Genomic DNA, 13,463 nt, shown 5'->3' with positions numbered 1-13,463 from the left:
AACAGTGTACACACATTTAGTTACATAAATATATATATAGTGCGATTTAAAATACCAAAGTACTATAGTGAAATTTAGGATACTATTAGTTGGTACTTTGTATCATTAATTTTTTTGATACATACAAATTATTCCTCTGTATAATTTAAACAATATTCTTATGTAATATAAAAAATTAAAATTTGATAATTAGTTGCGTGTAATCAAACAGAATAATCAGATTAATACATATTCTACTTAAAATATTTTCAAAATAAATACACATAATATCCTAACTTTAAGTAATTAATTCTAACATAAAATACAAAAAGGCATCCCTTATGTTAAATATACTACAATGTAATATTTATTAATAAATAAAAAGAGTCCGAGTAAATCCTATACACTTTAAACTAATCCTTCTTATATGAAACTTATTGTAAAAAACCAAGTTGTTCTATTAGATCTTGTAAATATGATATATTTTATTTTTTTAATTATTTTTCAGCTAAACCTATAATTTTATGATGGGAACATACGAAAATTAATATCGTAATACACCTATAATATGAAATAACGTAACCAAAGCAACTAGCAAAATAATATAGTCGTTGTTGATACTTATTATTAATATTATTTTATTTTTGAAGGAAGAAAATTTCAAAAGAAATTAAAATTACAAAATAAAACTTGAAATTATAAAAAGATAATATTTTATACTGATTAACGTTGCACATTTATCCAGCCGTAAGATCGTTTTTTTTAATCTTTTAAGGCTTTATGTCTTGACCAGATGGTTCGCGTTCCTTGGCTTTACATAATGGTATATGACAATAGGACTAGTGATTATTTGTATAGGTGTGATATAAATAGAGCCCGTAAACAACTATTTTTTAACAACTTTTTAAAAATATCCCTAATCACGTAAGACATATTTAAACATCGCTAACTATAAATTGATCGAACACCAATGAATAAGTCGAAGATGGATCCAGAAGATGTTTAACAAAAAAATTATGATATTGCACCTTTTTCAGAAAGGGTCATGAATATTTTGATCTCCTGGGATCCATCACTGGCATATAAGAGAATGGTGACTTCATTAAAAAAATAATTTTATTAAATATATATATATATAAATATTCTAACGAAATTAAAATTGAGTATTTTTCGATGCTTTTCGAATAGAAAAATATATATTTATAAATTTTTTTTTTTTTGTTAAACGAATAATAACTATCTATTAATTAATTAACTGAGAAACCTAACACTATAATAAATCCTCAAATTTATGGCGTTAATTTTTATATAACAAGATTTTAACATTCTTTGTTAAAATTTATTTTTGTTTTGACTTATACTATATAGTAGTATTTTATAACACTAAAATGGTATATTATCACTAGCAAGCATTAATCGGCAACAAACAATTTTTTTTTAAATAATACACAAGTTAAATATAACCAAAATGTAATACTTAAAAAAAATGACTAACACAATATATAAGTCTGTTTAGTTAATCATGCCTATTTAGAAATAAGCACAATAATAATGAACTAAAAATGGGAGTGCAATAAATCCGAATTTTGCTTCCACAGCATTATTATAAAACCGCTGGGCGTGTTTTGCGGAAATCCGTTCTAGTGTTAAGTACATATATTGCTTTTAACATAACACTTACAAACGTCGCCAGCCTCTACCTATTTATTTACATGTAGGTTAATTGACATTTTGATTGTTGAAACTAAATTAAATGAATATTACTAACAATAACGAATTATACTTTAGGCAAAGAAATAATTATTCAACCAACGAATAAAATATACACGGTTTATACCAATGGGAGTATTGGGGTAACCAGATGCCCTCGCCATATAGTTATAAATCATTTATTAGTTTACAAACAGGAGTGAGCGTAAATTTGTCATCAATGGCATTATTGGGGAGATGACAACGTATAAAAATTGCTTGAATAACATTTGATTAATTTTTCAGTTGGCAAATTTAGTGACAGAAAATGCTATCTGAATAAATTATTAGAAATTAAATATAATTCATAAAGCATAAAATAATATAATATAATACAATAAAAGACTGAATGGTAACTGTTAATCTATAATGTTTTGATACTATAATATAGAGTATCAAATAGGAATGTAACTAAAAGGGGCGTCAGCGGTCCCCAAAATATTCATATTCTGTTTTCTAGTAGTTTATTATTTTCACAATTTGTAAAAAAATATTAAAAATACTTGATACTCGATATCGACAAATTTAGTGTCATATTCAAACAAAAATTCAAAAAAGAGATTTTAATCATTACAATTTTTAAAAATTACTATAAAAATATTAATTAAATAAATAAGAATTGCGGCTCATTTAAAAAAAAAAAGAAATTTATAAATTCTAACCTCTTTGTTCGATTACGTCTTTGAGTGTGTTATGAAAAATATGTTAAACCGTTAATTTTAAACTTTATTTTATCTAGATAGATTAAATTATTCAGAGATGAAATTTCAAAACAGAGAAACTATTAAATAGCATCTTAGAGCTAGAGACGTATCAAAGTTTACTCCATTTCGAACTTTTGATTTTGGGCAACCTAACTTTTTTAATAATGTAGTAAAAAACAAATTTATACTAGATTTAGTTGGACGTAAAGACAATTTTTTTGACACGCACCTAAAACAATATGTCTACAATATTTATTAGTATGTAAAAGCTAATTATTATTAAAAAAACTGAACCAAAACTCGTGAATATTTTTTGATACATAAGAAATAAGTTGATCAGATGAAAAATACAATAAAAATTAATCAATAAATACAACAGTATAATTTTACTCTTAAATTTGAAAAAAAAATGCATACTATATTACCCAGAGTTTTTTGCTTTTTTCACCTTCAAATATATTTTATAATGCAAATATTTTATTTATCAATACTATTTAAGTATATTTGTATTTATATTTATATTAAATAAATCCTTCAATAATAATTTGTTTTTATAATGACAACGGATAAATAGATTTTTTGATTTTTTATTAACTATACCACCCCTAATATTATTTTTAGTTTTTATTCTCTGAAAATATTATTTGGTAAACTTTTGTTGCCTTGTTATAATGTAAATTTTGACACAAATAATTTAAAATAGATTCAAAAAATTATTTGATTATTAAAGTATTTTTATTACATAATAATTTTATTTCTTTTATTCTTTTAAAAAAATAAATGTGATATATAAATAAACATATCACTTAAGTAGGTGGATAATTTAAAAATTGTATTCACAAAGTTTTATTTATTTTTTTTATTTACAAAAATAAAAATAAAGCTTGTACAAGAAAATAAATTATTATGAAACATCCTTTCAAAATTTAGTGTTCAAACACCATTTTCCTTCGTTAAAAAAATTATTATTATTTTTTAACTCTTTATAGAAAAAATAAATATATCTTACCATAATAATTTTGCACATTCCATGTTAATAAATTATTTATTTCAAATGTTTACTATTATTTATTAACCGCATAATAGAATTATATCTTTTACATTTAAAACAAAGTAAAATGTAGGTTTTTAAAAATCAAATATACTGTGATGTTGAAAGTTGAAGACAACTTACACGTGATCATCGTATCTACCGGCACGACGGTTATGACGACGACGCACGTCCTTCTCGCAGTAAAACAATTTTTATGTATGCCGTATGTATGTGATAAGGCCTGGCACGTGCGACGCTAAGACTGAATCTGAAGTTCCACTTGACATTGCTAACTGCCCCAATCTAAAAGACCAACGCAAACCAATTCTTAGTATGAATTCTTCGAGTATGTAATTAATATACTATAATATTTAGAAAATATTTACAAACCCAACTAGAATTAGTAACTTTTTCGTAATTGAAGAGATCATTACTTTGATATACACTAAATTTTTCCAAAGGGGTTGTCATAATATATAGTGTACCACCAGTTTTTGATACATTTATAACTTTTGTAGTTTAAACCAGTATTTAGCATTATTTTTTTTATTTAAATTTTTTTTTCATTTAGGATAAGTACTTACAGAGTTACATACATTTTAATACATAGACTATACATACCCACTCGACGTATTAAAATTCTTGTATTCCATAAGTACTTATTTTAAAGTTGTCATTGACTCGTCAACATTTTTTATAAGAAAATATCTGAAACACGGCCATTTTTAAAATTGTTGAATATATAAAAAAAAAATCATGTTAATTTTTTTCCTTGAGAAAAATAATGATAATATGCTTTTAACGTACACTAAATCTGTAGAAATTATTTAAATATAAAAGTGACGCAAAATATTCACTGAATCAACTTATTAAAAATGTCAAAACCTAGTGGGACAACTGTATATGAAGAGAAAGCTTTATTTAAATCATTTAAATGATAACAAAAATATTCTAATTTGTAATGAAATTATATTTCTTTAATATGTTCAGTAAATTTATTAATTTGAAAACATTTTTTGGTATTGTTTCATCATATACTGAATAAATACTTGCTTTAATAAATAAAATAAAGCATTACTCAAAGGGATGTCATAGCTCTCTGATACACTCTTAAATATACCTCTAGTTCATTTTGAGAAATCTAGAAAATATATAAATATTTCAAAAAAAAATTATGTTTTTCAATAACTTATTATTCATAAATTGTTTTTAGTACCCAGAAATACACTTATACATACTTTAATTATTAAAGATTTATTACTAGCTAACTTCAAGACTTTAAGCCTTTTATAAGTACATGTCTCGAACTTTTAGAAGTGAATTCAGTAATTGATGTATATTCTAATTAAATTACAATATTCCTAAAAGATTAAAATAAAAATAATTAACAAAATTTAACCCTGATCTTATCTGACTTTTGTTTAGACATTGTTATACAAGTCGTATTGAGATAATTTGCTAATAATAAAGCTTAGATAATTTGTAACAAATAAATTATTTATTTAGAATAGTTCAAATTTCTTTTAAATAGTAAAGTTGACTGGTTGTTAACTGAGCCCTTCATTTATATGATATAAGATATAAATAGAATTAATAGGCGTCTAATGTGTCATAAACTTGATTGATATAAAAATTAATTAACGACAAAATGACTCTTTTCATGGAAGTAATTAAAATTTTAGAAAAACATAAGAAATTTATAATCAGTGTATTTAATCTGTAACCAGACTTAGATATTTCTCACTAGTTAACCACTAAAAAATCTTATGCAAATTGTTTTCAAATTTACATCCTTAATATCCATTTAAGTGTTTTTTGTTACAAAATATAATACATATTTAAATGTACAAAAAATATCTTAATCTTAGTTCTATTTACTTAATATACAATTATATATTAATAATTAGTATAATTTCAAGTTATTCCGCTCATAAAATATAACCTTTTTTACCTATTATGCTATTGACATATAACGGAATTTCAATTGTTCTGCAATAGTAACTAGTAAACTTTTGTTTTTATACTTTTAAAATGAAAATAAAACATTACATTGTTTTCATATATATATAACTAGACTCAGATTAAGGGGGTTGTTCTCGCGGGACCATCTCAAATTTTACTAACTTGCTATGACAAGTCACACAAAAATATACAATTTTATACAATTGATATTTTTGTTGTTTGTCATTATTTCATAGAAATTATATTTTGGATAGGGAAATGCCTAAGGTAAATATAGTTATAATCCCAGGGCTTTACAAAAGAAAAAAATATCTATACCAAAAACAACCTAGTCATTGAACCTTTACTAAGTTCACAGTTTAAAAATTAGCACAACACACCAAAAAAAACTTGTTTATTTTCTGATTCACAAATTTACAATAAAAAATTCAATACTACCCAAAAATAAATTATTAGCCTCACCTAATTAATAATAACCTTATCTGTTGAACAAAAGATATATATAGTCCATTGTTAATTTAGAGTTAGATAATAATTTATAAAAATATTATACAATACCAAAATAAAAAAAATTATAAATATTATTTATATTAACATTTTATATTATTAACAGAAATAAAATACATGAAAAATTAATGACAATAAATTTATAAATCAAATACTAAAAAAAAAAAATTTAGATTATTTATATATAAATAAATATACTTTAATAAAAGTAAATAAGGATACCTGGTCATAAAAAGGCAAAGAAGACATTTATAAATACACTAAAATTGTAGCTAACTATCCAAATGTAACTTTACTTAGACTTATACCATTCAATGACATCAAAACATTTATAAAAATAATAAAACTCAAAAATGGCCCAAGCTATAAACCAACAAACCACAAAGCTGAACCCAATTAAGACAACGGTATTTTAATGGAAAAATTTTAATCTCAAAAAAAAAAAAAAGAAAAAGTCATTATAAAAAGATTACAAAAAAAATTAATAAGAATTACAAATGATATGTAAACGAGATACATTTGAAATTAGTAATATTAATAAATAATAACATTTAAGTATTTTAAATAACAAATTTTATCCTAAAATAACAAATTATTTCATTAAGTTTTTCAAGAAACAATTATTATTTTAAAATCATAGTTAATAGTATAAATTTGTAAATTTAGATATACAAAATAAACATGTATTCAGTGAATTATTTAAAATATTTAACTCCAGCTTTAGTTTATTAATTATATTAAATAAACAAGTTAAAATTTCAGTTATATGATTTTTTGAAAAATACGAGGATTACTTTTTATTCGACAAGTCATTAATTCAATAAAAAGTAGAAATTATAGACTGTCTTTTTTACTAGCAAGAGAATAATGGTTAACAATTATATGATATTTACTTTCCAAGTTATGAAAAAATTAAGAATATACTTAGAACATTTTATTATAAATAATATGAAATTTAATTAATTGACTCCCAATTTTTGTCTGAAATCTTCTGTATTTTATTCCATAAATATTTAGTTATTTCATCTGCTGATTTTGTTTCTGTATTGAACTCGAAATAAGTTAGTTTCATGGTAATTCTATTATACATATCTATATAAAAATATTAAGGGAATTTAAATCAAAATTTTTACAATGTTATTTATGTTAACATCTTTTTGTAAAACCTATTGTTTGAACTATAAGACAAGAAAACTTCCATAGCCCAAAACTTGCACACCTAAATGAAATGCTTTATTGATCTATAATTAGTTATAATTATAATGACATTTCTTACAACAATGTTTTTTATTTTAAATAACAAAATTTTTAAGAGTAATTTTTTAATATTCTATTTTTGCATTGAACATTTGTAAATAATTAATAAATATTTGTAAATAATAGTTTTTCTGAGCATCTAAAATTTTAGTAACAATATTTATTATACTTTGGATTGTACATATCCACAATAAAAAAGCCTTGTCCATATAAAATAATAATAATAATTATCTTTTATGAATTATGAATTATTAAATTACCATCTATCTTTAATAAGTTCATAATCAATTAACTACAATATTGAACTTCAAACTTAAATATAGGAGAGCAAAACATTTAAAATATAAAAATCAAATTAGGATGAAATAATTATAAAAAAACCCAGCACAATGGGGTCGTGGCATAGTTGGGTCCAGTATAGATGATATCGGACAGTGATTAAAATCACTATCATAAGAAACGTTTCGATGCAAATCTGTAGATAGTGTTTAATTTAAAAAAAAAAAATTTGTTAAAATAGCATATTTTTGAATACGGTAGCCATTTACGCATAGAAGATAGGTCGTCGGGACAAATTTTTTTTTATTATTTTATAGTACATAAAATAAGCTTTAATTTGATATATGTTTAAAGGACGCAGTATTTCCGGAACATTTTCAAAAATTAAGTTGAAAAAGTTATTTTTTGTAAAAAAGTTACTATTTTAAATCCTCCCAGTGAGCAGAATAAGTGTTAGATTTTCAAAAAAAATTATATCAAATGAAAGGTAAATATCTAAGGTTTCAATACAAAAAAATATTATTTTTATTTGTTCATTTTTTGAAAAAGTTATGGCAGTTTTAAGTATAAAAAACATGCCGATAAAAGGTGATTTTTATCGCAAACATTACATTTTTTTTTAATTTTCGACAGCCATTTGCACATAGAAGATAAGATGTCGGGACAAATTTTTTTTTTTCATTTGATAGTATATAACATAACCTTTGATTTGATATATGTTTAAAGGACGCAGTATTTCCAGAACATTTTCAAAAGTTCAGTTGAAAAAGATCTATGTTTTTTACAATATTTCAAGTTTTGAACGCCCCCTATATAAGGGGAAATTGTCCAATTTTAATAAAAAGTATGTCAAATGAAAGATGTTCTTATAATGTATTTAGAAAAAAAAAATTTGTGCTGATATATACATTTTTCAAAAAGTTATACCATTTTTAAATTGAAAATTTAAAATCGAAAATTTTAACAAAAAATAGTGTTTTTTTAACTACGGCAACCGTTTTAATGTAGAAGATAAAGTGTCGGGACAAATTTTTTTTTTTTATTCTATATTACATAAAATAAGCTTTAATTTGATATATGTTTAAAGGACGCAGTTTTTCCGAAACATTTTCAAAAATTAAGTTGAAAAAGTTAGTTTTTGTAAAAAAGTTGCTATTTTAAATCCCCTCCAATGAGCAGGTTAAGTGATAGATTTTCAAAAAAATGATATCAAATGAAAGGGAAATATCTAAAGTTTTAGTATAAAAAAAAATTATGTTGATTTGTTGATTTTTGAAAAAGTTATGGCAGTTTTAAGAAAAAAAAGTGAAAAAAATGACAAAATTTACCGATTTTTAAATTTGTAACCTTTTTTGGATATTTCCCCCATTTTCGGGGAACGAGGGATTTTTTTTCAATTTTTAAAGGTAATGTCTCCAACTAGATACGATTTGTGATCTTTTGACGTATTTTTGAAAGAAATCGGTCCAGTGAAAGCTGAGAAAAAGTGGCAACAGACATAAAAAAAAAAAAAAAAACATCATAGTAAAATTAATACCTTCTCAGCTTCGCATCGAAGCTAAAAAAGTTAGTGTAAATAATCAATTCTATTTAATTTTTAAATATTTAAGGTATTTTAAGTACTAAAAAGGATACAGCCTTTTTGAACTATTGCATTTAGTCCATTAGAATAATCAAAATGAATTTTCAACATATTTTTATAAGTAATAAATGTTTTTCTGAAAAATAAAAATTTATTAATAAATTTATTGATATAACATAGATAAATCAAAACTTACTTTATGTGTGATAATTTATCTATATCTGTACTACTTGCTTTCATTCTATTAAATTTTTTGTAATCAAATTCAATGGATTGTTGGGTATTTTTTAAATTCTCCACTTTATTTTTTATATCATGCTACAAGAAAGCATTATAAGTGATGATCAAATGTATATATATATATGGAATTAATTATTTAGAAAAGTTAATCATCGAACTTTACAAAATTTGCTTACATTTGTTTGCATGTTCAAAGCCAATTCTGACATAAGTTTGACACGTTCTCTTTCAACATATGATAACTGTTCTTCATGTTTCAATAAGTCATTGTTTATTTCATTACAGACATTATTTAATCCTAAAATCGTTATAATTGTAATAATAAACAAATTCAATTATTATTTTATAATGATACAATTATAATTATAATTTCTGAAATAATTGAATTATATCTATTACTTAAAAAATACAACTTACTTTCATGCTCTTTCTGAATTTCTTCGGTCATATTTTCACATTCGAATAATACGTCAGACAAGTTTGAAAATGATTCCAAATTTAAATTTAAGTTATCTACTATGTCGGAAAACATTATAAATTCGTATTTGTGGTGCTATATAAACTTTTTTCAAACTATAACAAAATTTAGTTTACAAAGTGAAGATTCTTCGAAATTGTTAACGGAAAAGTATAGTAAGTGTTGTATTTGATAGAGCGCGTAGTTTTTTTTTACTGATAATAAAATAATTTTAATTTAAACTATTTGCCTTAACTCATTAATTCGTGTAATAATGAATGGATTGCTTTATTTTTCGATTATAATTTTTACTATTGTAATGAATCATCAAAAAACTTTTTTTTTATATTTTTATAAATTTAATTTGAAATCATTAAATTAAGATTATATATAAATCGTTATCAACTTATATCTCCAATTGCATTTATATTTAATTACTATAAAATAATATTTTATAGATAACCTAATATATTAAAAATAAATGTAAAGAGTTAAAAACTTTTTTACCTTAGTAAAATAACTTCAATATTTAACTGATTATTCACAACTCTAATGAATATAATCTTTTTAAATTTGAATTTATAAAAAGAACTCCAATTGAAGTTCTACAAGTATAACATATAGCCTGTTCTCAGAATAGTTCATATCAATTTTGTGGTGGATTGATGTGTTATCAATATTTCATCTGATGTATGTTCATATATAAATTTTTAATTGCATTTTACCACCGAGATATTAAAAAGTACATAGTTATCATCTATTCTGTTTAAGTAATGCCAATATAAAATTTTTGTCTCGGTTATTGTTTGTGATTATTTTAAATAACTACTAAAATAAGATGTATTTAACAAATGTGTTGCTTAAAAAAGTCAAATCTAAACATACCATGGTTTTAATGGAGAGTATAGTTAGTGGTCATAAATACAATGTTTTTAGAGAACGTTTAGCAGATAAACTGGAACTAATACATTTTGATCCATGGATAGGTCATATGGCAGTTTACAAGGAGCGCAAGAAAATTAGAAGTGCCAATGTAAAGAGATTTACTGAACCAGCTTAATCATTGTATTTCATAAATAATAATAGATATATTGTAATTATAATGTATTTCATCATTTTTGTTCAATATAGTTACATAATTATTTTTTGATTTTTGACTTTAATTCCAAGGATAAAAAAGCTCTCATATTAGGATCTTGTATTTTTTCTAATACTAATTTAATGGTTTCATTGCTATCATATTCAGATAAAATGTCTCTAACTGAGTTGGCATACTCAATCCACACACAATTAGCACATCCAGACATGCAACATGTAGATGGTTCTTCAGGAAGCTTTGGATATTTAGAAGAGGATTTTCTGAGATGTAATATATTAAAACTCTTGACAATATTTCGTACTGAACAGTACATATTTAGTTCTGAAAAAAAATAGTAGTTTTTGGTATATCAAAAATAATTCTAAATATTATTTTAAACAAATTATTAATTACCATCATAAAAATAACTTGCAATTAGTTCTAAACAGATTTGGTTTGAATATAGAACTTAATTCAATGGGTTTGCATAAAGTTTGATTATTTATTTATTAATTAGCCAAATGTCCGTCTTAATTTAATTATATTATTATTAGAGTTGCATTTCACTTCATTTTAATAACATTTTTAAAATGAATCATTTTTTTACAATAATAAAAAATGTTCTCGTAAGAATATACTAGATTCTTAGTGAAACAATTTTTAATAAATTAATATTAAAAAGTAATCTCATTAAAAATTCAAATAATTTTTTTTTATTGTTGTATACAGCACTTATGTTAGTTCATATTAGTAGTTTAACCTATATATAAGTAAATTTTTGAAATTTCAGTAAAATATTCTCTTTATGGGTTATTTAAAGTTAAATATAAAACAAATTTATAATGAAAATCCAGCTTATACTTTTGGAAAATAACCATTTAACCCCTTACCATTGGACAAGGGGGGTACTGGTTAATTTTATCATGTTTCAAATTTTGTACAGTTTTTATTAATAATTATTAGATTAAATTTTGGGGAGCCCAAAGATAAAAATATTAAAAACAATTTTTAAAAGCACCCCTACTTTGCTCTGAATATTATAAATCAATATCAGTTGATTCATAAAATAAAAAACACAAAATTTCAGTTTTTATTCATACTATATTTAAAAAAAATATTTTATAAATAGTTGTATGAAAAAAAAATGTAAAATAATACATAAAAACAACTAAGCAACACATTTAAATGTAATCACAGTCAATTAAATTGTACAACAGAAAAATAACTATAATAATTTTTATAATCATACTCACAATTTAAAATTTAAGGGTTTAAATTATTACATTGTTCTTAAATTAACTAATTCTTAGTATAAGCACAATAATATTTCATTAAGAAACTATTTTTTATGTTATTTAAAACCATAAGTGATTATTATATAAAAAAAGTTAACATTCAATATTATCATCTTGTAATAAATAGTAATAGTAAGATTTTTATAATAATTATATTGACTAAATAGTATATTATTTTTTATGGCTAATTGAATTGGCTAAAATGNTAGTATATTATTTTTTATGGCTAATTGAATTGGCTAAAATTTTGTATTACATTTTCAATACAAATGTCTAGTTAATTTAAAAATCTCAAAGATAAATTAGGGAAACCATGATTATTTCCTCAAAAATGTTTAGTGGATATTTTATAAATAAAATAAAGTGAGCCTTTGATAAGTTTTTTATTGTTGTCAAGTGGATTTAATACTGCGTGGTTAAAAAACAAACATTATTACTATGTCCACAAATATTTTATTTGTCAAAATTTTGTAATTAAATGAAAAAATTGCCGATCATTAATTCAAAACGTTATATTCTTAGAAACTGGATACATAAACTAGTTTAGTTTAGGAGTCAGTAAAAATTAAACAGTATACTACATCTACATGGTATACATGATAATTCTAAAAATATTAAATCAATTATAAATTGTAACAAAATGAAAATGCTTGATGATTAATCACAATAAGCTTGAAACTCTGATCTGAGGTAAAATGTAGGTACCCATGGTATAAACGTTACACACTCGACAAATCACCTAAATTCATATATTTGAGTACTATGTTCAGGCACATGAGTTAAACAAAGTGTTTGATACCTGCAAAAAAAATAATTTTTAGTTATCAATTTCTTTAAAAATATTTAGTTATTAACTTATTTTTTTTCTATGATATTAAGAAGCATTATAAAAGACATTAAAATATTCTTATTTTAATACGAAACATATAACTTTCGAGAAAGATTTAAACATTATCTCTTCAATTTCAGGAGAATATCAAAATCATATCAATCAGGATTAATAATTAACATGGGTTTTGTTTATAATAATACCAAATTATACCTTTAAAGTATATAATTTTTTCAACATTTTATAAATAAATACTCCAAAAGAAGATAAAAGATTTACAAAAATAGAATTTTATTTAAATTTATGTTTTGATAGAAACAAAAATCATGTACTCAGATTAACATTTAGAATATCAAAATTGTTTATAAATAATTTATTATTAATGTTCAGCATGCCATCACTGGACACACCATTCCCACTTATAGACGGCAGGGGCTGCCCTGAAGTAATGCCAGTCGTGTAAAAATAATTTTTTAAGCAGTAAATATTTTGCATTACTTTTTTTTTTTTTT

The 13,463-nt window shown here is 22.8% G+C and overlaps 3 protein-coding genes and 1 long non-coding RNA gene across 12 annotated transcripts in view; 2 read left to right on the top strand and 2 right to left on the bottom strand.

The window, feature by feature from the left end:
* The window catches only part of LOC126904519 (thrombospondin type-1 domain-containing protein 4-like), a 58,839-nt gene extending 55,160 nt beyond the window's left edge, over positions 1-3,679 (bottom strand). For both annotated transcript variants that reach the window (XM_050683604.1, XM_050683606.1), the window contains exon 1: positions 3,442-3,679. In XM_050683604.1, the coding sequence (XP_050539561.1) occupies positions 3,442-3,464 (23 nt within the window). In that variant the 5' untranslated portion in view covers positions 3,465-3,679. The remainder of the gene's footprint in view (positions 1-3,441) is intronic.
* Positions 3,680-6,221: 2,542 nt separating this feature from the next.
* Positions 6,222-13,463, bottom strand: part of LOC126903941 (uncharacterized) — a 9,837-nt gene continuing 2,595 nt past the window's right edge. For 3 of the 8 annotated variants that reach the window (XM_050682530.1, XM_050682529.1, XM_050682528.1), the window contains exons 3-5: positions 9,249-9,370; positions 9,106-9,188; positions 6,222-7,026 (exon numbers count right to left, since the gene is read on the bottom strand). In XM_050682530.1, the coding sequence (XP_050538487.1) occupies positions 6,890-7,026; positions 9,106-9,188; positions 9,249-9,370 (342 nt within the window). In that variant the 3' untranslated portion in view covers positions 6,222-6,889. Of the gene's footprint in view, positions 7,027-9,105; positions 9,189-9,248; positions 9,371-9,468; positions 9,591-9,709; positions 9,956-10,256; positions 10,377-13,463 lie in introns of those variants that run through there. The other 5 variants (XM_050682524.1, XM_050682523.1, XM_050682526.1 and 2 more) reach the window with 4 other exon arrangements.
* LOC126903945 (uncharacterized) overlaps positions 10,326-13,463 on the top strand; it is a 9,248-nt gene continuing 6,110 nt past the window's right edge. Inside the window, exons 1-2 of the long non-coding RNA XR_007703640.1 lie at positions 10,326-10,439; positions 10,996-11,192. This is a non-coding gene — a long non-coding RNA (uncharacterized LOC126903945). The remainder of the gene's footprint in view (positions 10,440-10,995; positions 11,193-13,463) is intronic.
* LOC126903944 (39S ribosomal protein L33, mitochondrial-like) lies at positions 10,465-10,899 on the top strand. Its single transcript, XM_050682532.1, has one exon. The coding sequence runs from the start codon at positions 10,588-10,590 to the stop codon at positions 10,807-10,809; it is 222 nt and encodes a 73-aa protein (XP_050538489.1). The 5' UTR covers positions 10,465-10,587; the 3' UTR covers positions 10,810-10,899.

This window comes from Daktulosphaira vitifoliae, unplaced genomic scaffold (genome assembly GCF_025091365.1).
Source record: "Daktulosphaira vitifoliae isolate Bord-2020 unplaced genomic scaffold, ASM2509136v1 Scaffold_4, whole genome shotgun sequence".
Lineage (NCBI taxonomy): Eukaryota > Metazoa > Arthropoda > Insecta > Hemiptera > Phylloxeridae > Daktulosphaira > Daktulosphaira vitifoliae.
This window is presented reverse-complemented; position numbering and strand designations above follow the sequence as displayed.

Excerpts from the sequence above, each read along its gene's own strand:
- LOC126903944 (XM_050682532.1), top strand. The coding sequence starts at position 10,588 with ATGTATTTAACAAATGTGTTGCTTAAAAAAGTCAAATCTAAACATACC.